Source organism: Chionomys nivalis, chromosome 1 (genome assembly GCF_950005125.1).
Source record: "Chionomys nivalis chromosome 1, mChiNiv1.1, whole genome shotgun sequence".
NCBI lineage: Eukaryota > Metazoa > Chordata > Mammalia > Rodentia > Cricetidae > Chionomys > Chionomys nivalis.
In genome coordinates, this window is record NC_080086.1 from 115830610 (window position 1) to 115857166 (window position 26557).

Below are 26557 nucleotides of genomic sequence, written 5' to 3' on the forward strand. Positions count from 1 at the left end.
TCTTCTCTCTTATTTCCATACTTTAAATTCCCACCATGGGCATAATGAGAAAACCAGATATAAAGTTTCGTTGTCACTTCTGGAAATTTGACACAATAGGTAAAATCTTTGGAAGGTGTGAATTTTCACTTCAATGCTTAGCTCCAGGTCTTAGGAGATATACTTCTGGAAAAGAATCTATACTCTCTCATTCTTATTTTGATACTTAATGAGCTGTCACAAATGAGCAATAGAGACAAACACAGTTGGACACAGAAAGAATTGTAGTGAAATTAGAATAGGTGACCATAAGGAAAAATATTCTTACTGAAGTGATAACAAAAAATTCAAATGTCATTGGTATTATTTCCTGCGATTTTGAAGTCAAGATAAAATACAATTTATAAAATTATATTTTCAAAATTCTTTGCACATAACCATGGTTGTTTTCATAAAATATTTTATCTATATAGATACTTAAATAAAATGTGCCAAAATTGTAAATAGTGATACGATTTTAAGCCAATTCTATTTAACTGAGACATATGCTTAAATATAGATGTGTACTCTGACATACAGAAGTATTTGAAGTAAAATAAAATTCATCTAAGCAGTACTCAAAATTCTGCATTTCAAGATAATTTGGGAAGGTACATACTTTTCTATTTTAACGTACTAAAATTTTGCTTATTGTCTCATAAGATTTCATTGGCACATTTTAAAATAAATACAGCAAATATACCACAAGTCATGTGTACAATAACTACAGACACAACCCCTGTAGCTTGGAGCATTGGTGTGTGTGTTGTCCTGAGAGAATCTCTGTCTCTCTCTTCCTCTCACTTCCCTTTCCCCCTCTATCCCTCCTCCTTCCCTTCTCTCTTTTCACTTAATAGTGCTGTTAACTGCTACCCTCCGTTTCTCACTTTATTTAAACACTGTAGATACCATATTGGATAACAGGACTTAGGACTTAACTATCTCTGAATTTGTGTATTTAGTGCTATAGAGAAAAAGAATACCTTGTTGCTAGGCCTGGATTCTTAACTCATTGATTAATTATCAAACTCGCATATATGACCTACCTAAGCAATGCTACAGTGAAACTGATCTTGGGGAAAAGTATGCTGCCCCAGTGATCAGCCTTATGTAAAGAACCAACTAGAGTAAGGGATAGGAGGATGCTGGGTGAAAAAGGAATGTATCCAATAAAATAGATGCTTAACTGTTATCTTCAACACTTCACAGGATTGTCCTTACTCTCATGCAAGAAGCAAAGGCAGTGTTTTATTAATTGTAAAAAAAAAATTAGCTAATTCCAGGTATAATCAAGTTGACAGCAGAGAATAGGCACCACAAGCATATACAGTCAGGATTGTGAGTGCTCCCCTGCTTTCCAAAATATTTTTGCACATCAAATTTGATTCCTATACATAATTGTGGGATAGTTTCAAATTTTTTTACACCTCATTTCTTCCTTGAAGCTTTTATTGTATTATAAAATTAGCTGAAATGGTGATACCTGTTCATTAGACGGGAGTCCAATGTTGTTTTCTCTTCCCAACAATGCACTGGCTGCAATGTTATGCACATGTGTCCACACTGCCTGAGTTCTGCCTGTTACGACCGCTAGTGTCAAGTGTTAATGTGAGTAAGTCTCTTCACCATGCTGGAGCCTTGCTACTCAGTCCCACTTTGACTGTTCTGAAATCATTGCCTACATTTTAAGCAGCTGAAAAATTCTTGGAGAAAATTGAACAGCTTTCAAGTCTGTCTTCACCCTAGGCAGAGAGATGATTTATGGTCAGTTTTTTGTAATTGCCTCGGGTATCAATTGGAAAAGAACATTAAAGAAATGGGAAAGCTGGCTATTTTCAGAGGTGTGTAAGCTTTGTCCTAAATATTCATGAATGGCGAAGTTTCCATATTCAAACTGGGTAAATGAATATGCACATGGGTAGGTTCTGGTTGTCGCTGTTGTTTTAGCAAGTACTTCTATGACACAAATAGCAGCAGCTCTTCCATTTACATTTTAGGTTTATATAGATGTGTGTATATGTGTATATATATATATATATATATATGTATAATGTACAGAAGAATAAACTATTGCAGTTTGGAAAGAACGGTTAGATTCAAGTTTAAGAATCAATAAGGTATCTGAACTACACACTTGGAATTTCCCTTTTTCTCACAAGCATGTTTATTGTTCTGGTTGATGTTTCATGCACGAGTCTTTACTGACATGGACCAGTGCTCCGCATAAACACGCACCATGAAAATGACATCTAGAAATATTGTTCTTCTTAGCAGGGATGCATAATCTGTTCATTCACTCACCATCTAGCTTTTTTTTTTTTTTTTTTTTTTTTTTTTTTCAAGACAGGGTTTCTCTGTAGCTTTGGAGCCTGTTCTGGAACTTCCTTTGTAGACCAGGCTGGCCTCGAACTCACAGAGATCCACCTGACTCTGCCTCCCGAGTGCTGGGATTAAAGGCGTGTGCCACCACAGCCCAGCTTACCATCTTGCTTTTTAACCACAAATGCTTTTGAACTGTGTGGGTTTTCTTTCTTTTTTTTTGGGGGGGGGGAGTAGCATATATACTGCAAATGATGGAGTGAGGGAAATCTCCCTGTGAAAAGGAGAGTCAGTGTCATTATAGTTTGTAAACCATCAAGTAGTCTCCCCTTGTACCCTTAACTTTTAGGTAAACTGGGCTGGTGGCTCATGACTACATTTCGCCCTAGTCCTATACATATGTGTTCAGGTGCAGAACATGATAGATTACGTTTTGATTATTTCTCACATTCTTTCCTTGTTGCTCTGACTAAAGGTATGGAGGCCTAGTTTTTGTGGACTTTTGAAATAGCAATAGAAGTTTGCCATGCTCAGGCACAGCCATGTCGCTATGAGGAAGCATCAGCATGACTCTTTGACCTGTGAGTGGTTAAATGCACAGTTAGGGCATTTATCTAAATGGACTGCTACTGCTGCATAAGCTAAAACTTTCGCTAGATAGTTATTCTGGCTCTTACAGTGGGTTGACTCTCTGAAAAAGATTATAAACATCAAGCAAAAGACTACTAAAGAACAAAATTGATTAATGTGACAGATCTGAGGTTTTTAATACCACACTCTCAACAGTAAGTTATGGAGAGGTAGCTCAAAGCACAGTGAACTAAATTTCAATTACACCACTTTGGCTAGAAAACTGTTTGGTTAAATCCACCTCCTGAATGAAATTTGAGGGGTTTTTCTCTCCTTCCTTGAGCTGCTTCTTAATTTTTCATACCATGGAGATTTCAGTAGAGGAATCTATTAATTCAAGAATTCCACTCACCAAAGGATTACCTGTTTTTAATGATATGTATATATTATATATGTATTTGTATATAAACAATCAAGGATATATATGCACTATAGCAGTAAAGTACATTGAAATCTAAAATCTATTTTTATAAAAGAGGCCTATTTATCTGGTGATTTATTTTACTGTAAGGGAACTACACAAGATATATTATATGACTTTGTATTTTACATAGAGTGTTTTATGAAAAGTGACACTGAGATAATTACAACATTTTCTGTTTATAAAAATGGAATTATCCCTAAAGAAAATAGCTTTAAGTAGATTTATTTGCATTACCTAAATTACCTAAGCAACTAGCCTGCATAGAACAGTGTCTAATGACCTGTACATAGGTAGTCATGAAGTCGTTTTCATAAGCAATCCTCCTCACCTATACTTGTTTGCTTAAGTAACGATTTGAACTGAGACTATAAAGACAGAAGCTTAAATATTACCGAACATAACTCTCAAATTTTAATATAGTTGCTAACATGAATCTCCCATTTGAAAATAATTTGTATGTATAATTTTTCCTTAAAAATTTAAAACTATACTATTTATAAATATAGTTCAACATGATTTAATTAAAACAGTTTCATCTTTATGAACTATTAAAGTTGTGTTGATAATGTTCAAAATTTTATTAACATAATGGAATCATATTATAAGTGCTTCCCATGTGTTGGTTTGTTTCTTAAAATCAATGTAGATTACACTCATTTTTTTTCAGATAAGAAAAATAAAGCATAGCCAATGATTATATTTTAATAGCAGGGTTCCCTAATTTTAGCACTTTTGATAATTCTTGCTGAATGAGTCATAAAGTGTATGTTAGACCATTTCACAGCACCCCAAGTCTCTAATGGATAGATACCCATTGTAACAGCCTGGAACCAATATCCCAGCAGTAACAACCTCATATATCTCCAGATATCACCAAATGTTCCTCCAGATGCAGGAGGAGATGTAGAAACAATATCACTATTGGGATGAGAACAACTGACCTAAAGAATATGTTCATTTCTTCCTCCCCTTATCAATAGCATTGTAATAGTGACAGTTATTGGTTGCATGGATACATTTAACATTCCTCATGAAAATGTAAACTTCTCTTGTAACTGCGATTATTAATTTAATTTTGATTATATTGAAAGAATTCCCATTCTGAGTAAGGATGAGAGTTTCCTGCTAAATGTTGGCCCTAGGAAAAAGCCCACTCTCTACTCTGGGATATAGTGGATTGATTGCACAGAAGTATGCCTAATTCAATCTCATGATACTATATCACCCATATGAGTGCTCTTCGGCAAGATGAACTTGTGCTAAAAGCCCAATTGGTCTTTGGTGAAATTCATGTCAATGAGAGATAAAATGCTGTTCATACCACTGCTTGATGCCTTTCTCTGTGAACAATTATGCTTCCATAAAATCTGGTATTTTGAAATTCTTTAAAATAACATGGGGGTGGGGAGTGCATTAATCCAGAAACTCTTAAGAATTAAGAGCACAACAAAATGAACCCGTGCCCACATGCTGCTTAAAGACTTGTTTTGATTTCAAGGTATATTGCAAAGAATCAACAAGGGAAAAGAATCTGCTTTATGGACAAAAAACTCAGGGCTTGAAAGATTTTTAAACCTTATTAGGCATTGAAGTTCCTCCCTCCTTGTCTCCAGTTTTCTTAAAATTGATTTTAAATCTTTATCTCTGACAATACTGTAACTCCTAATGACTTTAGCTCATGCCGTGTTAGTCCAGTTCCTGTTAAATGACGGCACTGGTTTGCTCTCAAGCATCTTCTGAGTCACCGATATCTCCTGAACATTCTGCGAATGTGATTTGCATCATGGATTTGATCTGTTTTACCTTAGCATCAGCCCAATCTGATGTAAACCTTCACAAATTCCATGCAGTAACTCCTCTGAGTTTATTACTGCACGTAAGTGGCAGTAAAGAGCAACCTTTGATGCTTGCCAGTGTGTTGATTATGTTCCTAACTGCTAGGATTTACACACTCTGGTTTTTATTACAGCGACAGTTATCTTTTTTGGCTGTAAGTGCAGCGAAGCGACTATAATGTCACAGAGGAAATGGTCACCGTTTCCCAGCCAATTCTGCACACACGTTTTATTTACTATGAAACCTTGACGATGGAAAGCACAATGAGGAAACAAAAAATCAGTTGCCTTCCTATACACTAAGGATAAGGAAGCAGAGAGGGAAATCAGAGAAGCATCACCTTTCACGATAGCCACAAATAGCATAAAATACCTTGGGGTAACTCTGACCAAGGAAGTGAAAGATCTATTTGGCAAGAACTTTAAGTCTTTGAAGAAAGAAATTGAAGAGGACACCAGAAAATGGAAGGACCTCCCTTGCTCTTGGATTGGGAGGAACATTTGAAAAATGATATTTGAGTATAAAATTTTAAAAACGGAAGATATCCTAAATGAACTATATTTGCTTCATTTTGCATCTAAAAATACATGGAATTTTCTATCTAATCTGTGTTTACCAAAGATGACAACCTACATTTCAATGATTTATTGAACTACCTGTTCACAAATGTATCAAGCGTTATGGCTGTTCTGCTTCAAGAAGCCAAGCACAAGTACGCATAAAGCCTACTGGTGCATACATTGTAGCTCTCCAGGGCTATAATCAGTCTCAAATCGTCTGTTTCTGCCAGGATATTTTAAACATCTGTGTGCTCCGTATGTAGTGTCTCATCGTAGCTGGATTGTCGGGTGTCTACTAGTTACAGATCACCATTTCCATGTCCAATTGTCAATAAGTTGTAATCAAGACCTGTTGTACATGGAGATATTTCCATGAGAGGTCTGAACCATGTTCGTGAGTTTAAGCTCTGTGTCTCGTGTCTTGGGGAAGGAACATAATGAATTTAGCTTCTCAGCCTATAATGTAAACACAACTGTGTTGCACTTGTAAATGAGACAGAGACGATCTCTTATGACACTTTAAATTAACCTGCCTACTGTGATTCCTTTGCAGACCTCAGATGATATCCTTGTGGCCTCAGCAGAGTGTCCCAGCGATGATGAGGATATTGATCCCTGTGAGCCGAGCTCAGGTGGGTTAGGTTAGTCAATTTTTTTTCTTACTTTTTTGCCTTTCTTTGTTGCATGTTATATTCCTTAGAAGAGAAGTGCTCTTGTATATCAAGCCCTACCTTGGGATACTGCATTGTAAAAGGGTTTACTCTTCAGTGAGTTTTTAGCTGGACATGGGGAGGTATTTGCTGGTAATTTGCAAGGCAAAGGCAGGAGAATGAGGATTTCAAAGCAGTCCTGTGCTGCATAGCGAGGTGAAGTCCAGACTGGACTGTAAGAGACTCTGTCTCAAAATTATAAACCAACCAAACAATGCCAAACAAAAGTTTTATCCAATAGCTCTTTTACTTTTTAGTTGCCTAAATTTTCTCACTTTAAAAAATGTTGAAAACCCAAACAACTAAGAACAGATACTTTTGAAAAAACAGGAGAGAGGGGAGTTGCACAAATGGGCTATTTACTGTTCACCTTCCAGCAGTTCCCACAGGCATTTTTTTTATGTTGTTTAGAATGAACTTTCCCTGTGGTCATTTGTCATACAACAGGAAAGCTAAAATTGTTAAGTGAATTGTGAAAAGTCATTTGGCCTTTGTACTAAAAAACATTCCCATAATTCAGTCTGCCAGAAAGCTATCCTAAGAGATATATTTTTGAATTTTGGAAGTTGGCAAATTTTAATGATAGCAAAACAGCAGGAACAACCCTTGGTGGGTTTAACAGAGAAAGCTTTGAAACTTGCTGTGTTTTCCTAAAGCCCAAGCTGTGTTTTACTCACAGGTGAAGCCTAGTTTTTCTTAGAGACGTGTTTGCATCTCACGGGGTGAGTGTAATGTACCTTTGTTTCTATGCAGCCCTTGTGCTGTTAAATGGAGACAGTGGACCCTAAAATGGACTGAATCACAGTCTGTGCTCCCCACCAAATATTTACAATGTTAGATGCATGGCCAGTGATTCTCTTTCGAACTCCTAGTGTGTGTTAATGAAATGACTACAGGAGCTGTAATCTGCCCACGGTCTGCTAGCTCATGACTTTCATAGATCTTACCTAGATCTCCAGGAAAATTTGTCTCAATAAAATAATTAGTTTGTATTTTTGTTACATTTGAAAGTTAGTCCACTCTAATTTTTAAATATGAAATGTTTAGGGATGCATAGCTGTATCTCCTTTTGAGTGACCACTTACACTGTGGTCACTACCATATGCAAGTACACAGAAGTAGCTGCCAGTGAAGGCGGGTGTGACCCAGTCTTTTCTCAGCTGAAGCTGTTTCTGGAAATTGTCTGGGCTGCTTCAACCCTACTTCTCAGCAAGTCATCTCCCATAGGACTTTAGACCCCAAAATAGTCCAACACATGTAACTCTTCCATCTCTGGTGACCATTTACTCAATTCTAATTCCTTGATCTCTATCAGTTTCTCATGGTTGTACTACTGGGCCATCATCATGGTCTGCAAAATCAAGACCCTGTCATTATTTTAATGATTTTTTCACTGTTCTATGCTGATTAAACAGCGCAGGTCATCATCATCATTATCATCATAATCATCATCACTATTTTTATTTGTCTCACCTCTGAATCTTCCATTTCTCCAATAACAAACTGAATTTTGTGTGTTTGTAAGAGTTTGATTTTTGTTTTCATCATTTTGAAGACGGATGTCTTCCTCAGCTTTTACACATATTTCAGTGGTAATGAGAGCTGCCTAAGTGCTGACTAATGGTAGCACTTGCTGATTTTCCTCGGGCTGCATCCCTCTTCTATCTAGTACTGGCGATCATCCTCTTTAGACAGAGCCCTTGCCTTAAGTACCAAGTAAATCCAGTGTGAGGACTTTAATTGCACTTGAAATTGTCACTTTGTCTTCTTCTTGAGCAAAATGCTCCAGTTACTCTAGCACTGCTTACAGGTTCTATTAAACAATCCCTAGCAACTACTCTATGGTCTCTGATTTTTGTGGGTACAGTAGATCTAGGAACACAAAGAGAAAAAAAGATGGAGTACTGGAAAGAGGATGATAACCTTTCATTTTTCCCTTCTTCGTGTTTAATTTTAAAAAATGTGCATGTGTGTGTGTGTGTTTCTGATTGTGAATTTGTGAATAGAAGTGCAGGTGTCCAGAGACACCCGAGGCATCAGATGCCCCTGAAGCTTACTGTGTGAATGCCATGTATTAAAATTGGGTCCTTTGCAAGAGCGGTACATGTTATTCTTAAACACTGTGCCATCCTCCAGCTCTTCTTCCTTCTTTAATTCACCTGACATGTGCTGTTTTGTTAAATGTCTAAAACAACCAGAAGCACTTAGCATCTTGCCAATAGCTGTGTTCCAGATGGTCTTGCTGTCCTCTCTTCTTCATGAATTTAATGATTATCTAAAGAACCTGGGGTACCTATCTACTCCTTACTTGTCATTGTGTAGCATATCATAAAATGGCAGGGTGAAGCAGGAACCTGTAAGGATGCATCCTTCCAAGGAGCACTGATTTATATAAGTATGTAAATTTATATGATTTTCTAATACGCTGTCTGCTGCCCAAAATACAAGTTGTAGAACTACTGATTCTATTCAATAAAAACCATTGTGTGTGTGTGTGTGTGTGTGTGTGTGTGCGTGTGTGTGTGCCCATAGAAGTCAGAGCTCCATGCTTTGTCATTCTCTGCCTTATTCCATTGAGACAAAGTCTCACATCGAACCTGGAGCTTGCAGTACATATAGTCTAGCCTGGCTGGTTAAGAGTTCCTGGGATCTGCTTGTCTCTGTTCCCCCAACATTGAGATACAGGTATTCAAGGCCATTTCATAATTTTATTTATTATTATTTTCTTCTGAAGCAGGGTCTGACTATGTATATATATAACCCTGGCTGGTCTGGAGCTTGTGTAGACCAGGGTGTTCTAGAACTCACAGTCTGCCTCTACCTTGGGAGTCCTGAGATTATGGTGTAAATCACACATCCAGTGTTTGGAACCCCTTTTAAACATGGGTACTGGGAATGGGTGCTAGGGATTTGACCTGAGACCCTCATGCGTGCACAGCAGACTTTCTTACCCAACGGAGCCATCTCCCTTGCTGTCACTTGCATGATCTTGCTTGCATGAGCCTGGTTTATTTAACTTTCTATCTTGCATTGTTTCCTCTGTTACTCCTTATATTTCTGCTAATCAATTCTTGTTAGAGTACATAGGAACTTTAAAGCAGATACTGTGGGATCTGTGAGATCACTGACTATCAGCTGTTCTCGTGGCCTTCCCTGTCCTACTGACTGTAGTATTCCATCAAAGCCTTCTCTTTTTATATTGCATTTTCTAAATTTTTTCTAGTGCATTTTCAGCATTAGGAAAAACTTTCCCATTCAACTGTCTGATTCCCTTTCTGGTTCTTCTTTAATGTTTCATGTAATATTCTGCCATTAGCCAGATGATATAACTTGTATAATAGCATTAATTAAAAATTTCAATTTATATAATTTTTCTTCTTTCCAGTTATTATTTAAGGAAGACAGTCTGTTATCTTGATCTTGTTTGAATCTGTCTGGATATTGTTTCCTTTTGAGATTCTGCCTCTACAGGTTTTTGTTGATAATTGTAACATTTCCTCATGTCTCTTGTCCAATTGCCTTAATTTTAACATAAGATAACATTGGTAAACTTTGTGTTTGCTATCACTACACATTGGTTATTGTGAGACATATCTAGGTAAAAATCGTTTCACATATAAGCAATTCAAACTTTGGGAACCCAGGCCTTTGGATACTAACAGATGGAGGTAGATATTTAGAGTCTGCAATTGTGTCCAACATCCATCAGTAATTCCCTAAACTAGTGAAAACAGCGATGTCTCAAGAAGTCCCCAATCAGCTACCAAGTACTTTTTCTGTGTAGTTTACTCTACCTGAATAATTATGTACGAAAGTTTTCTAATCACACAGACCACGACCCCTTTGTCACATACACATCTTCAAAAAAGAAGTTTTTCACTGAAACTGTATAACCTTTCATATCTATATGCCTTCCTTTGTAAAGATACTGAAACAAACAAACAAACATGGAAAACAAGCCTCTTCTTGAACACTAGCAAATTATACCTTTTATTAAGTGTTGGATAAATTTGAATTGCTGTGTGACTCTACTTAGTACTCCTAATGAAGGGGGAGTTGTGTATTTAGTTATTAATTTCATCATTGTTCGGATATTACCAATTCATTATGTGAATCCCACTCCCGTGCAAACCCTGGGAGAAAAAACACAATGTATACCTTGATTCCCTGTCTCTAGGACTATTTTTCGTCCTATTTTATAAGATACCCTACATCCTGTGCTTTTTAAAATTATTTTTCTTCTAATTTTCAAGTCCTTCATCTCAGACATTAAAATATCACCCATTTTTAAGAGGCATTTCCAGCATTTAAGTGAATGTGTTTAAGATAATTATTGCAATGACTCGAATAAACTCGAACACAAATGGCAGCTTTTTTTTTTCTTTTCCAATTCATTTCTATAAAAGTAATATCCAAGCTATTTTTTCCCCTTTACATAATGCTGTTACTTTTTTTGCCTGAAAATTGATGAGCAACTGATGAAACCACTCAGGCTCCCTGCTGGGAACAGAGCATGTTGAAACTAGATCAGGGACAACCCCCTGGGTAGGAACACATGGAACTCAATTACAGTTGATTCTAGCCACACTGTCCTGTTCAGAATTGGATGATAGCTCCACACTGGTACAGTGAGGTTTTAGAATACCGCAGGCGATGCAGGAGAGCTAACTGAATCCCATCTCCAAAGTTAAGAGCATCACCCCCACACTGGTCACAGGCCATCACTGTCCAAAACTGCCCTTTTTATGATGCATGAACACTGACAGATGGGTGACCTTCAATGTGGGTTTCCTTTGAAACAAACAAGCAGAAAATCATTTGCACCTATTGTGCTTTTCCCTTAGTCAAGACGTGCTTTTTGGAAAGGCCGGATAATGGGCGGGAAGTATGTGGCTTGTTCTAATATATGTTTTTGAGTGGTTCCTGTAATTACTATTTTTATTATACTATAGGTATGTAAGTATACATATTCCTGTGTGCTTTTACAAACTAAGCATTTGTGAACCAGGTTTCTCTGACACCGTTTATTCTGCATTTGCTTAGTAAACTGAGGGAAAGTCAACACTGCACTCACCTACATTCTCAGATGGTTCCCATCTGATGTGCCCTCTCTTGAACAGAACTCTCTGCAGACCCTTGAAGAAATTGGGAAAGTGTGATTTCCATGCTGATAGTTAAGATATTCAATGAAAATAATGACCTTTTATTTTTGGTGTGGAAGTTTCCTGGTGAATAAATCCAATTTATCCTCCCTCACAAAAAAGAAAAAAAAATTAGTTTCCTCCTTCCTTCAATGTAGTTAGAAAATCCTCTTATATCTACAATGGCGAGGATAGCATGTCAAATCTCTTTGTATTTAAGGATAAATAGCTGATTAAGTGGAAGACTTTTTGACTAAGTAAACCATTGTTGCACTAGAAAAAAAGGAAAGCCCCTTGAATAACAAGATTAGTCTTCATCTATCTGTGTGTGTGTGTGTGCGCTCTCTCCCTCAAGTGTGTGTGTGTGCCTTCTCGCTCCCTGTCCTGTGTGTGTGTGTGTGTGTGCTCTCTTGCCCTCTGTGTGTGTGTGTGTGCCTTCTTGCTCCCTGCCCTGTGTGTGTGTGTGTGTGTGCTCTCTTGCCCTCTGTGTGTGTGTGTGTGTGTGCCTTCTCACTCCCTGTCCCGTGTGTGTGTGTGTGTGTGTGTATGCTCTCTTGCCCTCTCTGCGTGTGTGTGTGTGTGTGCCTTCTCGCTACCTGCCCCGTGTGTATGTGATCTCTTCTGGTTTCTGGTTTGTCTGAGGCAATGGAGGTTTGCTGTTGTCGGCCCAGACACTGTAAACATACTTTTCTTGGACATCAGTTACATTTCATGCTTCAGGGCTCAGGTATATAAGTAATGACGGATAAGAAATATCTTTTAGATTTAGTGAAGATAGATCCTACATTTATCGTTGCTTTTAGTCCTTACAAACATCATTCTATTTCTCATTTTAATGAAACTGTCACAGAAATTGTTACTGCAGTAGAACTGCAGCTCTCACAATTCTACTTGAGAGAAAGTGGGGTTTGGGTTTCTTGAAATGCAGATTGTTCCTCTAAAATTTAGGAACCTCACAAATACAGAATTAGCTTTTAAGACGTTCATTTAAATAATTTGCTGGAATAAATTTAAATTTGATGGCAAAAGGTCCTTCACATGTATTACTGTTCATTAGAGAAAATTTGCTACAATTACTATACAATTTTGAGTGGTTTTCCAGTGTGCTATTTTGAGAAAAGATCAAAGGATTTCTATTGAACGGATCCCATTAACCATTAGGAATAAAAATATGTATATTGAACAAGCTTCATCTTTTCATTAAATAAGTAATCTCAATCATTTAAAGGAATATATCATTTATTAGACTATATTTTTGAGACTGATTAGAAGATAATTTTGTTCCTCATTTAAATTTGGGTTATTTATTATGTAATTATTCAAAAGTGAGTCTAATAGCCAACACAATGCTGTTAAAATGGAGGATTCAGAGCTACAGTCAGAAATATAACATAATGAATGTTACATTTTGGGGAAGAGCATCTCCTCAGTTCCCCGGGGCTTGGTCTGCATGGAGGCCCCGTTACCTTGCAGGTAGGTGGCTGAAGTAGGCCTAGTCACCTTGCCGGCAGGTGGCTGAGGTTTGATGAATGCTATCAGCATACAGTATTCTGGCTTGGGACTTTATTGTTGGTTTGCTTGCTTGACTTTCTTGGGTTTTGTGCCATATATAAATTTAATTCTCTAGAATACTAGGATAAAGTTTATAGAATATGATCATAAAAGAGGAAAGGCACGTATGTCGTTTTTAATCTTCCCTTTCCCCCTTCCTTTTTTCCCTCCAGTCCTCCTGCTTTTCCTACTCTCCCTCTTCCTTCCCTGGTTTGGGGATCAGACTGCTGCCTTCTTATGTTGGCAACTGCTCTACCCCTGAGATACATCCCCACCTTTTAGCATCCTTACTTTTCTAAACTTAACAGCTGGAATGAAAATTTACATTGAAGAAAGCTAAACTGCAAAGAAAACTTATTTCAAATTACTTTTGCAAGAGATGGGGGGTTAGAAATTAGCCTGAGTTCAGAGATCATGGCGGTGGGAGCAGGAGGCAGAGTTTTTAAGAGAAGAGATTTAAAAAAAAAAAAAAAGGATGACTGTTTTGGACCAAAGTCTTCAACCAGAGGAAGCTTCTCCTCAGCAAGGTTAAAGCTTAAAGCATGGGGCTGGCTCCTCCCTTCCCAGGAGAAAACTGGAGAATAAGGGCGTTATCTCCCTTGATGCTTACATTACAAAGGGATGGTTCTCAGTCTTTCAGTTAAAGAGATGGGGCTTAAAACTGGAGAGAAGCTTTAAAAATATTTACATATCAAGCAACCAGCAAAAAAGTATTTAGAATTACAAGTGTTCCATGAAAAGCAATGTTAGAAAGCTGGAGGGCAGGAGAAAACCTGTCTGTTTAACTTCAGTTAAATTGTTCGGGTTTGGCAGCACCAATTTGGGGTAGACATGTTACCAGAGAAATTAGAGTCCCGTCTCAGGTTCTCAGTCAACCGTTAATAGAAGAACCACCCTCAGGGATAATTTTATTAGAGTTGAAAAAAGAAGCCAAGGACAGGCAAGGTTCCTGAAAGAGGGAGATAGAGATGAGGAAGAAGAAACTGAATTTCCGCCGCCACAAGGAAAGAAGGGCTTGGAGTGGTTGGTGGAGCTTCAGAGAAAAGGAGAGAAACTCCCAAATACCAAAAGTACCATGGAAAACCTAAGTAAGTTCTGCCAACATCTGAAGGAGTCAGAAAAGAAGGGGGCTTAAGAAAAGCCGGTAAGCTTAAATCACCCCACACAACAGCAGCTCCAGAGATGGCTGTGAAGTTTTTTCTGCCCGATAAACCTCTCCGCCAATCCAATAATGCAAATCAGACCAAATCAAACTAAATTAGAAAAAGCTCAAGTTTAATGGATGCCGGTGCTCCCTGGTGGTCCTCCGAGAAAAGACAGAGAGGGGAAAGGAGAACCAGGCCGACCACAGGTTGGGTCTCTGGAGGGGCAGTTTAAGTACCCTGTGGAAGGGGTCTTGACTCTCCCTGGGGAGGGGTTACCATTTGGCAGGCTTTTTCGGAGGTGGAGTCTGGACTTTGGCAACTCCCAGGGGAAGGGGCCTGGAATGGAAAGTTCTACTAAAATATTTTAGAATGGATGCCAGGGGCTAGGGTGAAGCCTCCAACCAAACAGTGACTGATCTGAGGACAGAAATGGAATTCTGGGAAGGAAAAGTATATAATCTCATTCGAAAGACAAATCTTCCTCCCATTTCTTTATCATGGCAGTCAATATGGCAGTGGATGGTTCCATGGCTAGGTATAGACCTACCCAACTGGATGAATTCTTAAGGGAAGAGACAGTGACATGTTTTCCACCAGGAATCAGATTCCAGACTTTAGGCTAGGAGATGACAGCTGCATTAACACTGGGAGACCAGGGGTTGGGGCAGGGGGGTAAACAAAATTCAGAAAGGTCTTTGGTTTGTTCTCTTAGTCCCCAACATGAACCTTTATTAATGTTTCTGTAATGTTTGGATTTTGTATTTTAATATAATGACACAGATAGATTTTGGCTATATTATATTAAGTACTTGAACAGCATTTTTAAAGTTTGTGATATGAAACGGGATGTTTTAGTTATGAGGACAAGCTATGATCCAGACTTTGGAAGCAAGCATAGCTCTGTTGACATGCATCCCTTTCCTACCTTGGTGAAGGTTGTTCGGTATTTTTAATGCCCACTTTCTCAATCTGTATGAGTGAATGAGATGAAGAGCGTTATTGTGAGGTTGATAACATACATTGCCCTGGTAAGTTTCAGACACGTACTTGGGGTTTAATGAGTAACTGTGATGAATACAAGAGTAGTGAGAGGTATCCGGTTGTAAGCAGATGCCTTATTCTGCTCCATAGAGAGATTCCTGAATCTGCAGTACAGATTGCACCTGAAGAGAAAGAGCACAGTCATTTTCATATTAGAGAAAATGGACTCTATTAAAATGTTTTATCTAGGGTTGAAAATATATCTCAGTTGACAGAATACTTACTTAACATGAGGCCCTGGGTTCAACTCCTAACAGTGCATAGATGTGCTACCGCGCTATGGTAGTTCACATCTATGACCCTAGCACTCAGGAGGTAGAGACAGGGGAATCTGACAGTCAAGATCAACCTCAATTACATAACAAAGTCAAGCCAATAAGTGTTATATGAGCCATTGTCAAAAGAGAGAAAAAAAGTCTCAACGAAAAGATAATTGGCTGCTTGTATAATTAACATAGGCACTATCTTGCCACATTTGATTAAATTTGAAAATATATACATACACACACACTATATCTGTTTATATACTATGCAAACAATATATGCTGATACAGGGTCTTACTATACAAAACAAGACCCATCCATTAAGGGTCACAGAATGCTTTTTAAGGAGCCTATATATGTCCATGATCAACTTGTTTTCTATCATGACTTTATTAAAAAAATCTAAAATGCCATAAAGTCTTTCTGAAGTCCAGCACATGTCCCATTGTGCTTTGGAAGGACACATGCTATGTGTCCCACACTCTAAAAATTCACCAACCATGAAAGAAGAAATAAAATGTATTCAGAACAATACAGTCTATCTCTCATGAAAATGGAAAACCTTGAAAGAATGAAGCTGTGTTCTATTGTAATTGGTGACAAATCCCTGTTTTGATAACAAAGTTGGTTTCCTGTGGTGTTTTCTTGGTACCTTACTAATTCCATGTCCTCAGATGCTGTGAGGGGTATTTTGTTATATTCAGAATTCCACTCCACGGGGTGTGATGCCTCCGTGAAGAGTCAATATGCTTTCCTGTCATCAGCTCATTGGTTCCAAAGAGCAGCAAATGTCACATTTGGCGCCAGCTCTCAGGTCTCATCTCCACACACTGACAAGGTAAAGAGGTCACTGCCATCCTCATTAGATCCTCACTCAACCACACTCAATCACTCAGTCACACAATCACACAAGCCTGAGCCTGGAAGTGGTAACAAAACAAGAAAGGCCTTAATACATTGTCCAAGTTAAAAAAAATGTGTTAAAGATACCAGTACAACAATCAAACACATTAAAAAATAATAATAAACTTTTTGCTTGTTTCTTTAAAAGAAGAAAGACAAATATGAATTGATTACATCTGGAAATACTAAATCCTTTTGCTTTATTAAGTGAACTTGGGAAGTCTGGGTATCTGAGTTCAAACCCAATTTCATCCCTCTTATGTGCAATCAAAATCAGCTTTGTGTAGCTGACTTCTAGCACCTTCAAAATATATTATTAAATATAATAATATTATCATGCTGATAACAGTAAGACCAAGACTGTGGAGAGCTCAGTATAGCCTACTACGCATAAACCTTGATAGAAAAATATCTATTATTAGTACTAGAAAGAAGTAAATCATAAATTCAGCAGGAACAAATCCACTGCCCCAACCTAAAGGAAACATTAGCAGCTGGCACTTTAGCATCTGGTTTCTGGAAAGTGCTTCTGAAGTCCAGCAGTAGACAGAGAAATCTGAGACAACATTAGCTCATTACTGGGATATATAAAGATACTCCCCCAAGGTGAATGCACCTCATTCTAAACCAGGAGACCTGCTCTCTACCTCACTACTCAGAAAGTCTGGGGCTTTGAAGGATGCTCTGCTGACACCCCAGGCAGGATGTGGGCACCTCAGACTCAGAACGCAGTCACAACAGCAACTCCTGCCTAGATTTCACCCAGATCACATAGTAGAATTTCAGAGGAGGGGAAAGAAGAGTAAGTTTCTAAAAGAAACTCTGAAGCCTAATCAAAAGAGTTCTAAGAGAATAAAGCACATCAGCTACTACCAAAGAATAGTCTTAGATGATTGCTTTCATGATGCCTAAAAACATAAACTATCATAATAGAAATTGGGAAGACGGAAAAATGTAATTCACTCCAACAATAGCAGACAGAGCGCACTGATCCATTAAAGATAGGAGGTTCTCAGATAAACAGAAACTCCCCACTAGCTTTGCCACAGTTAATGGTCCAAACAACATGGCTATGATATAGATGACCGACAGTTTTTGTCATCTGACTTTACAAGGCCTCTCTTCTTGAAAGGGAAGTGTTCAAACACAACTACCCCCTCAGAGACAATGTTTCTGGTCATCCCTGCTTCAGCCAAATGAGCCATGGAAGATGGTCTATACTAAAGATTGTCTAATTGTTGGGACAGCTACTGGATCAATTGCTTTTGTAAGAAAGACATAGAGAAAATAATTAGGTCATCATGCTTGTATCAAGACCTTTGGTCATTTCACAGCAGCTGATCAATGGCTATCCTTCCTGCTCTGAACCTCAAAATGACCCTTGGTGACATAAAATTCAAGTGTCACCATCACATTCTGAGAAAGAAGTGTCAGACAAGGGTAATGAGCTGCTCACCGCTGCTTTATTAGAAATTCATGCTTAATCCAGTATTATCTTGCTCACTCTGCGTTGTATGTGGGCGATTTGGTAGACATGCAGAATTGCAGCAGCAAACGACAGCTAGATTACAAGAGGTGAAGAGGAATGTGATTGGGAGAGATGAAAACACAGCCACTTAGGGCAGGTGCCTACTGTTCTGTGCTGTTACAGGTAATGCAGTACTCAAGTAGAAAATGACAACAGATTACTCTGCAATCATGAGTGTAGACACATTAAATGGAAGAAAGTGTAATAATCACAGATTTAGGCTCAGGAAGTCTAAATTACCTAAGCTCTTTGAAACTGTTTCTTTCCCTTTAATACCCATAGCCGCAGAGCTATGGCTTGTGGGGAATAAATCCGATAATACGTACATAGAACACAGCAGAGAGCCTCGTTAGCAATAACTAGGAAAGGCAATAGTTGTTTGCTTAGTAAAATAGGAAAATAAATTCAGATTTTACAGTGAATCAAGCATGATTGGATCTGCACTGAGCATCAGTTAATAATTACGTAGCATCAGAAATATCTACTATGGATACTGTTTGAGAAGAAGTTCAGAGGCTTTTGCTAACATTACCTATTTATATAAAGCATATCTGACATTTGGGGAAATAGTCCATGGAGTTTTTCATTGTGTGAAACAAAAAGTCAGCTATCAGCTTTGGTCAAGGCTCCGAGAGAGGTCCCAATACCCGTATCCATGTGTGTATGATCGCATGCACAAAGAGGTCACGATACTCGCATCCATGCATGTGTGCTCGCACACACAGTGCCTCATGCTCTAGCTGGAATCATGTTGCCCCATCTACCTATAACCAGGTTCTGCACACACTCCTGACTCCAGGCCTTGGGATGATCCCTTGGTGTTGTGTGAGACTCACTATGCTTTTCTGGTCCATGCCTTTCTGGGTGTCACAGGAAGAGAAACTACATTGTTATGAAGAAGCAAAGAAGAACTTAGTAAGAAAGACTGTCTTCTATGTCTCAATACACAGGCCCCCTTACTTTGCTTTTGAAATGTAACCCATTTTGATGAAAATCCAGGATCCTGGGCTTGGAAACTGATGTGCTCCACTGCTGTTTATGTGACTTCTTTCCTACCTGGCAGTTGAAGGAGTTTATTTGGGTGAGGGTTTGTTTTAGAGCTTCCATCCAAGCAATAACCAGACAGAGAAGGACTCAAAACTTCCACAACTGCTCTGCCGAATTGATAAACAGGACTCATGGTTAGCTATCAGCTCTTTATTCATAGCCCTCTGGATTACTGTTGCCTGCTGTGGCAGTAAATGAGGACCCCAAATGATGAAATGAACACTGCTAATTTGGCAGACTTTGAATAACCTAGTGACTTCAGACACTGAGACTAAGTAAGCAGTGTGTTATTAGGGAGTATAGAAAAGATAGTGTGATGCTTGCGTTAATGCATAGTGATCCCAATTCTTCCAGTTTTCCTCTTCTTGTTAGGTAGTATGGAAAATGGAGGTTATGAACTTGTAGAGGTAAAAATATGACTTCCTAAAAAGCTTTATTTATTAATATTAAATTTGTGTGCATGTGTGCATAAATGTATGTGTCGTTTTGTGCATGCCACAGCACACATACGGAGGTCAATTCTTTCTTTCTCTTTAATTCAGTTCATGGCTTCTAGGGATTAAACTCAGGTTATCATTCTTACACAATTGGCAGTTACCCAATGAGCCATCTTGCAATTCCTAAACATAAGTCTTACTCAAAAGCATTCAGTCCTTGTAATCCCAGTACTAAGGAGGTTGAGGCAGAAGAATTATGACTTTAAGGACAGTCTGAACTATGTAGTGAGTTAGGTTACTCTAAGCCTGTGTCTCATCCATGTATGCATCCATATTTTCACACACACACACTTATAATGAAATCCCCTCAGATAATACAGGAATCTACAACATTAGTGTCAATGTTTTGCCCACTTGTTTAACAGCTTCCCTAAAACTTTGAAATGAATAACACTTGCATAGTGGTAGTATTGCTACTTCCTCAGTCCTGAACACTGACCACCTCCCATCAATTTCTTCCCATAATCCATTTGGAAACATACAACCTTCTCAGCAGGTGTACTCAATCTTCATTAGAAGTTGGAAGGTAAAGAAATTGCTAAGAAATGGAGTCACAGGAAGCTATCGTCAAAGACCATATAATCTAGTCTAAAATGGAATGCAATTTACCAGAAATGTAATATTTCCGTAAAATTCCATCACCCTGTGGAGTCTGCACTACCCCGAGCCATACATGCCTGAGACTATTTATTTATTTTAAATTTCATAAATGTCCCTGGATTGCTTCCTATAACAGTTGGGAAAGTCCAATAATTGTCAGCACCACTGAGCTCTTGTCATCTCCTCTGTGTACTCTTCCTATTCTCCTAATGGTTTGTTTGTTTTTCATCGATCGGAGCATGTTCCTTTGTATTTTAGAAGTATTCACGCTCACACTGTCGTAGGACCTCCACTCTCTTCTCTTTCTCTCTCACGTGTCAGTGTTCCTGTCAGGTTACTCAAGGTTACTCAAGTACATGGTTCATTCCACTGTCCACCATGGATATGACAAGCTTTATGACCACTTTCAGTTAGTGTCTAAGTTTTTCAAACTCACTGTTCTCCAGCCTCTCGGTCAGTTCATTCTTGAAAGAGCAAGCCCTTCCCTTCCTCCAAATTATGCTGCCTGTGCTGCGGCTACCTCAGAACTATTTATTTAATTATGTGTATTCATGTGTCTGGGGCTCGGGTATGAGCACAAGAGCGCAGGTACCCACAGGTGCCATAAAGGATGTAGAATCCCCTAAGGCTGGAGTTAGAGGCGCTTGTAAACCACAAGAGTAGCACATGCGCCTGTGCTCCTAACCACTGAATGGCCTCTGTAGCCCAATGTTGCTTCTTATTAAAAGATGCCTCTGGCTGGTTTTTTGTTGTTGTTGTTGTTGTTGTTGTTTTGTTTTTTGTTTTCTGTTTCCTGGCTTATTTTTTTTTCCTTCCTTTTTGAGACAGAGTCTCAGTATGTCTGCTGTGGAACTTGCTGTACAGCTCAGGTTGGCCCTGCTTGGCCTCCAACCAGCAGAGAGCTGCCTGTACGTTTTCCAGGTGCTGAGATTAAAGGAATATGTTACCCCTTCTCATGACTCAGAAACTTCTGTCCCATTCCTGCATGGTACTAGGGTTTTCTTCCACCACAATTCTCCCAGCTTTTCAGTTATATGTTATTTAGAATGTTCAATGTGTATATATTTGCCTTAGCATATATCAAGTCTACGAGGAGATACATCAAGTATAATTAGTTACCTACTATCCCAACCAGTCCCATGAACAATTAGAAAGGTTAAACTTTCTTTTGCATGTGGGGATTTGGGAACAGAAGGATTGCTATGGCTGTTCTTGTCTCAATAGTATATAAATGGTCAATATGAGTAGGTGGCTATGAGTGAACTACCAAGGACCAGGAGAAACTAGACCAGGAGAAACTAGATTCACTTGTTCTTTAGTACACACCATGATGCTTTTGAGTTTCTATAAAACTAAATGGATTAAATTAACATGAAAATTCTATAAGCAGATTATGCAGATGATGAAGCAATGGCATATAGTTTACAATATAGCAGTCTGTAAATGCTTTGATATCATGGCCTCCCATAGATAAGAGGGGAAAGGTGTGTTTCTGTGTATATTCATCTGAAATGTAAGAAAAGTCATAAAGGGTAGAGTCTCTCACTGGCCTCTCTTCCTCATGTGAAGTCACTTGAGGCATGCACTTTACCTTCCAGGTGACTATCATACAGTGAGCGCTGATCTAACATTCTCATGTGTATACAACCTGGATTTCAAGAGAGGACAATAATCCTGTTGGTCTCAGAATGGTGGCCCCTGAACCTTCCTTTAAATACAGCCTTTGCCAGTTAGGGAAGGAGCAGAGAAAAAGTACCTGATATCCCATAGTCAATCAGATCCAGTATTGTATTGGTTCCCCACTCTTACTGGATCTCCATCTCACTGGGGAAGCATTGAGGTCCCGCAGAATTCACTTTCTCAAACCCCTGTTTGCCCTTCAGGAGTGAACTGCAGAAGAGGGAAGGAATAGTCAGAGCTGGCAGACAGGCAAGCAAGAGGAATTTGAAATGCAGAACGGCTATTATTTTTCACAAAACACCAGCAAAGGTTCACGTTCAAACACGCCATGAACATCACTGTGCCTTTCATCCTGCAAATGTGTTGTATAAGCATGGCTTCTTCAGAGTGATCACATCATAGCGGCTTATTTTGGCCTATGTTATAGCAAAGAACAAAAATGAGAAAAAATAGCTTTTTTTGTTGTTGTTAGACATTGGAGAGAAAAAAAATGTACTAGTCTCAATTGGCAAACGCCCCAGGGGCCTATGGTTCCAATTTTCTTTTCACAGTATTAATGAAACTAGGTGTGGGAAAAGTCAAATCTTCCCCATAAATCTGAAACCATTTTTAAGGTTGCCTCAAATTATAATAACATCCATATATAAGATAGGGCATGAAGATCTGTTCCAGCAAGATTATTTTAGGGAAGTGTTTTTTTTTTCCTAGATGGGGCAGAGATATAAATCTGAATGTAATTACTTTAAGTTAGATTCATGATAAAACCAGGAGGACTGTGAAAAAGTACTTTGCAAAAAAAAATCTAATGTATACATCTTGTCAACAGTTTTTAACAGGATTATCGGAAGATGGTATATCCATCCAATACCTCTGGTTAACAGCTTGAAATATGTAGAACAGTCTGGTGTTTTATGGATCTATATATGTTCTTCCACTTCTGAAATATATAGCTCGCATTCTATTTTTTATCATTGGTATGTTTTACTATTTATCCTTATTTCTTAAGACTGGAAATTCCTTATAGCTATCTTCCGTAAAGCTCAAATACTGAATTTTCATGGCCATCTTTGTGTGGCACTGCTTATGCTTCATTCTAGATGTGACAGGGTCATGCTTGGTGACGAAGCTACACATTAGTACTGTATATTGGGAAATAAAACCAGCCTGGGAAACTACTTGGAAACTACAATCTTACCCTGAAAGAGAATTTTGGAAACAACATAAATATAATAAGATTACAGTGGAGGAACTGCTCATTCAAGTGTGCAAAATGGTTTCATAGAAATGGCAATTTGAGTGATAAAGAGAGCAGGTGATGGCATGCCACTGCCTTGACAAACTTATTATTGGAAATATAAATTGTCCCTGTCCATGACCAAAGAAACCCTCAGTCTAGGTTTTGTGGATTGCAACCTTAAATAGCATTTCTCATCTAGATGTTTATTTTTAAAGCATAAATAAAGGTCAGTTATTTTATTATTTTATTTTATTAATTCTGCTGTTGTTGTGGACGAACTCAAGACCTCATGGGTAAACGACTTATACACTACCATTGAACTTATCAAGCTTTCCAGTTTTATTTTGTTTCAATCTATTCTTCGAGAATGTCATACATATATACAGTGATGAAGTATCCAGTTGCCTTCTAAATACTTTTTCTCATTCATATAAATTATCACAGATTTTGGCCCTCATTGAAGAAGCTTCTTTTTCCATGTTTATTATTTTATATTTATATTTTGTTTTTCATTGTATGTAGTACATGCAAGTGAGTGATATACTCATGAAGACCAGAGAGGGTGTTAAGTCCCCAGGAGCTGTAGTTACGGGTTGTTGTAACACACCTAACCTAGGTGACCGCAATATATGTACTCCTAACCTCTGAGCTTACCACCATTATTTTATTTTTCAATAACAATATTTACAAGTTAAAATGTGACTTGGTTGAGTGCTTGCTTGGCATATATGAAGCCCCAGATTCAATCTTTAGCAACTCATTAGATCAAATGTGATATGCATATGGATTTTCCCAGCCTATAAGATGTGGATGTAGGAAGATCAAATATTCAGTGTTAGCTTTGGCGACAAGTATATATTTTGAGGAAAATTTGGGGAACTTTAAATTGCCTCAAAAACAAAAAAAAAAGAAAGAAATTAAGAACGGAAGGAAGGAAGGAAGGAAGGAAGGAAGGAAGGAAGGAAGGAAGGAAGGAAGGAAAAGAGAAAGAAGGAAGAAGAAGAGAGAGAGATTTTGATTGCTTTATTTCCAATCTCAAAAAGAGTAACCAAGATGCCAAACATTTCCCATTATAACCTAACAATTCTGGAACATTCAGTTACTTTCAAAACTCTGTCTTTTAAAAATGTTTACTTTATAACAGAATAATCTTGCAAAACAATTGTGAATTTCTTGCTTTCAACTTTTGTATTCTAAAGTGTAACTAGGCATAGACATGTAAGGGAACCCAAGCCTCTGGTAAAAGCTCCATGTCTTAATGAGACTCTCATGTTATGTTCTGTTGCCTTCTACAGAAGAATACATTGAGGTGTTTTGTTTCCATTTTTATTTGTTTGTTTTCACTATATAGCTTTTGCTGGCTTGGAACTTGCAATGTAGATCAGGCTGGGCATAAATCCACAGAGACCGTTGGTTTCCATAGCGCAGCAATTCAAAATGTAAACCACCATGCCAGGATAGAATGTTTTTGATTATATAAATCAATATCATTTGCTTCAGAAAGCATATAATTTTACCTGTAAATAAGTTTAAAAAGTCAAATTTTAAACTGTGAATGTAAAACACAAAGAACATTCTGGTGAAGCATTCCTTCACATTTAAACATTTTAGACAATTAAGAATATTTTACCTTGTGCTTTCAACTCAGCAATTTGGCAATCAATTCTGCTCTTGCTTAGCACCTTGCTTAATAATACAAGAACCCAAAGAGACAGAGCACTGAACTGAGCTGATTTCACCAGCTTCATTTCCCCAGTGAGGAAGTATTTCCCAGATGCAGCAGCAAATTCAAAGATAATTCCAGTTGTTTTGTTTTGTTTGGTTCTTTGTTTGTTTGTTTTGAGGGAGGTAGGTGGTTTAGAGACGGGGATTCTCTGTATCTTTGGAGCCTATCCTGGAACTAACTCTTGCACCAGACTGGCCTTGAACTCACAGAGATCCACCTGCCTTGCCTCTCAAGTGCTGGAATTAAAGGCATGTGCCACCACTGCCCAGCATATAAATTCCAATTTTAAAAAAATTAATTTAAAATTTTCTTATGCAGATTGGTAGATACTGATATTCTTTTGACATAACAAAACACTGGAATATGTCGTTGGGATTTTTTATTGGTACAGTGACTCATCCTCTGACTTGGCTGACAATTTGGTAGAGAAATATGTTAGCCCTCCTAACATTGGAAGGTCTACGCTCATCAAAGTTGCTACAATATTAATTCGACTATGAAAGACTTGCGAAGGTTCATGGATCTAGCATCCAAGATTCTTCATCAATCTGCTAAACAAAACAGACCATGTCAAAAATTTCTAGATATTGGCCAATGGAGGACAATAGAGAGGGGAGAAGGGAGAGGAGAAGAGGAGAGAGGAGAAAGGAAGGAGGAAGTGAAGGGAAGGAAGGGAGGAGAACAGAATTTAAACCCACCTTCTCTTTGTCCATTAAGGTGGCTATCAGTTTTTTTTCACAGCTTTGACTAAGTATGGGTAGTGAATACCAGAGAGAAGAAATGACTGTGAGCTCCCGATCCGGTTAAAACACTTGTCATTCTTGCCAGTGCCATCAGTAGCCTCAGAATCATTTAGAGTAAATTGCCAACCAAAGTCCCATGCCTTTGTGTTACTATGAAAATGGGCATTACCTCTGTGCTCATGTGTAGATGCAGCCTTTCCCACTCCGCTCCAGCTGACTCTGTGAGGTAATGGCATGATTCTACATGTTGTTTCTATAAAGTGAAAAAAGTGGCAAGTGCATGGGGAAATTTGGGCAATATAATAATGTATTGGTATTCTGTTTTCTTACATCCATGTTGTTCATGATTTTTTTTTATCAGTCAAGATAAGTGGCTTAAATACTTAGAAGATTCACATACTCATTCCCGCCCCTTTGCTGACCCTAGCCTTTAAATGAAATATATATGGCCACTCAAGTTTAAAATATTTTCATTTCTAATCATTCCTCATTGCTTCTATTTTGGGGCTGCTTTAGGGAATTACCATGAGTCCCCTGGAGTTTACCAATGACACAGACCTCCTGTGCCCCGAGACTCACTGTGATGAACCGGCTTAGCAGTCTGTATTTCTCTTCCCACCAGAGCCAGTTTTCGGCCATTCTAGACTAAAAGCTCACTTGTATGTTATTCTTCCTCCACTATTCTTTGTCACTTGTTCTTTTAAAAGTATTTCTGTCACATTCTGTAACAAAGAAAAGGAGAATGGATGCAAGTGAATTCCAGTTCACTTAAAAGCTTTTCCAGTGGCTCAGAAAAAGAGTGTTCTATCATTAGAATTATTAGAAATTTCATATTTTATGTTATAAAGCATGAAAAATGCAAAATTCTCCAAGTCATGAAATATTTGGATTAATTATACATTTCTCTGATAAAATCCTTTTCTTACAGTGTTTGTCGCAAGTAATGAAAATATGGCT

General features: G+C 38.2%; 1 protein-coding gene across 37 annotated transcripts in view; it reads left to right on the forward strand.

Moving 5' to 3' along the window:
* Nrxn1 (neurexin 1) overlaps window positions 1-26557 on the forward strand; it is a 1077006-nt gene that overhangs the window by 1043907 nt on the left and 6542 nt on the right. For 24 of the 37 annotated variants that reach the window (XM_057767124.1, XM_057767179.1, XM_057767142.1 and 21 more), the window contains one exon: window positions 6341-6428. In XM_057767124.1, the coding sequence (XP_057623107.1) occupies window positions 6341-6428 (88 nt within the window). The remainder of the gene's footprint in view (window positions 1-6340; window positions 6429-26557) is intronic. The other 13 variants (XM_057767151.1, XM_057767207.1, XM_057767292.1 and 10 more) reach the window with 1 other exon arrangement.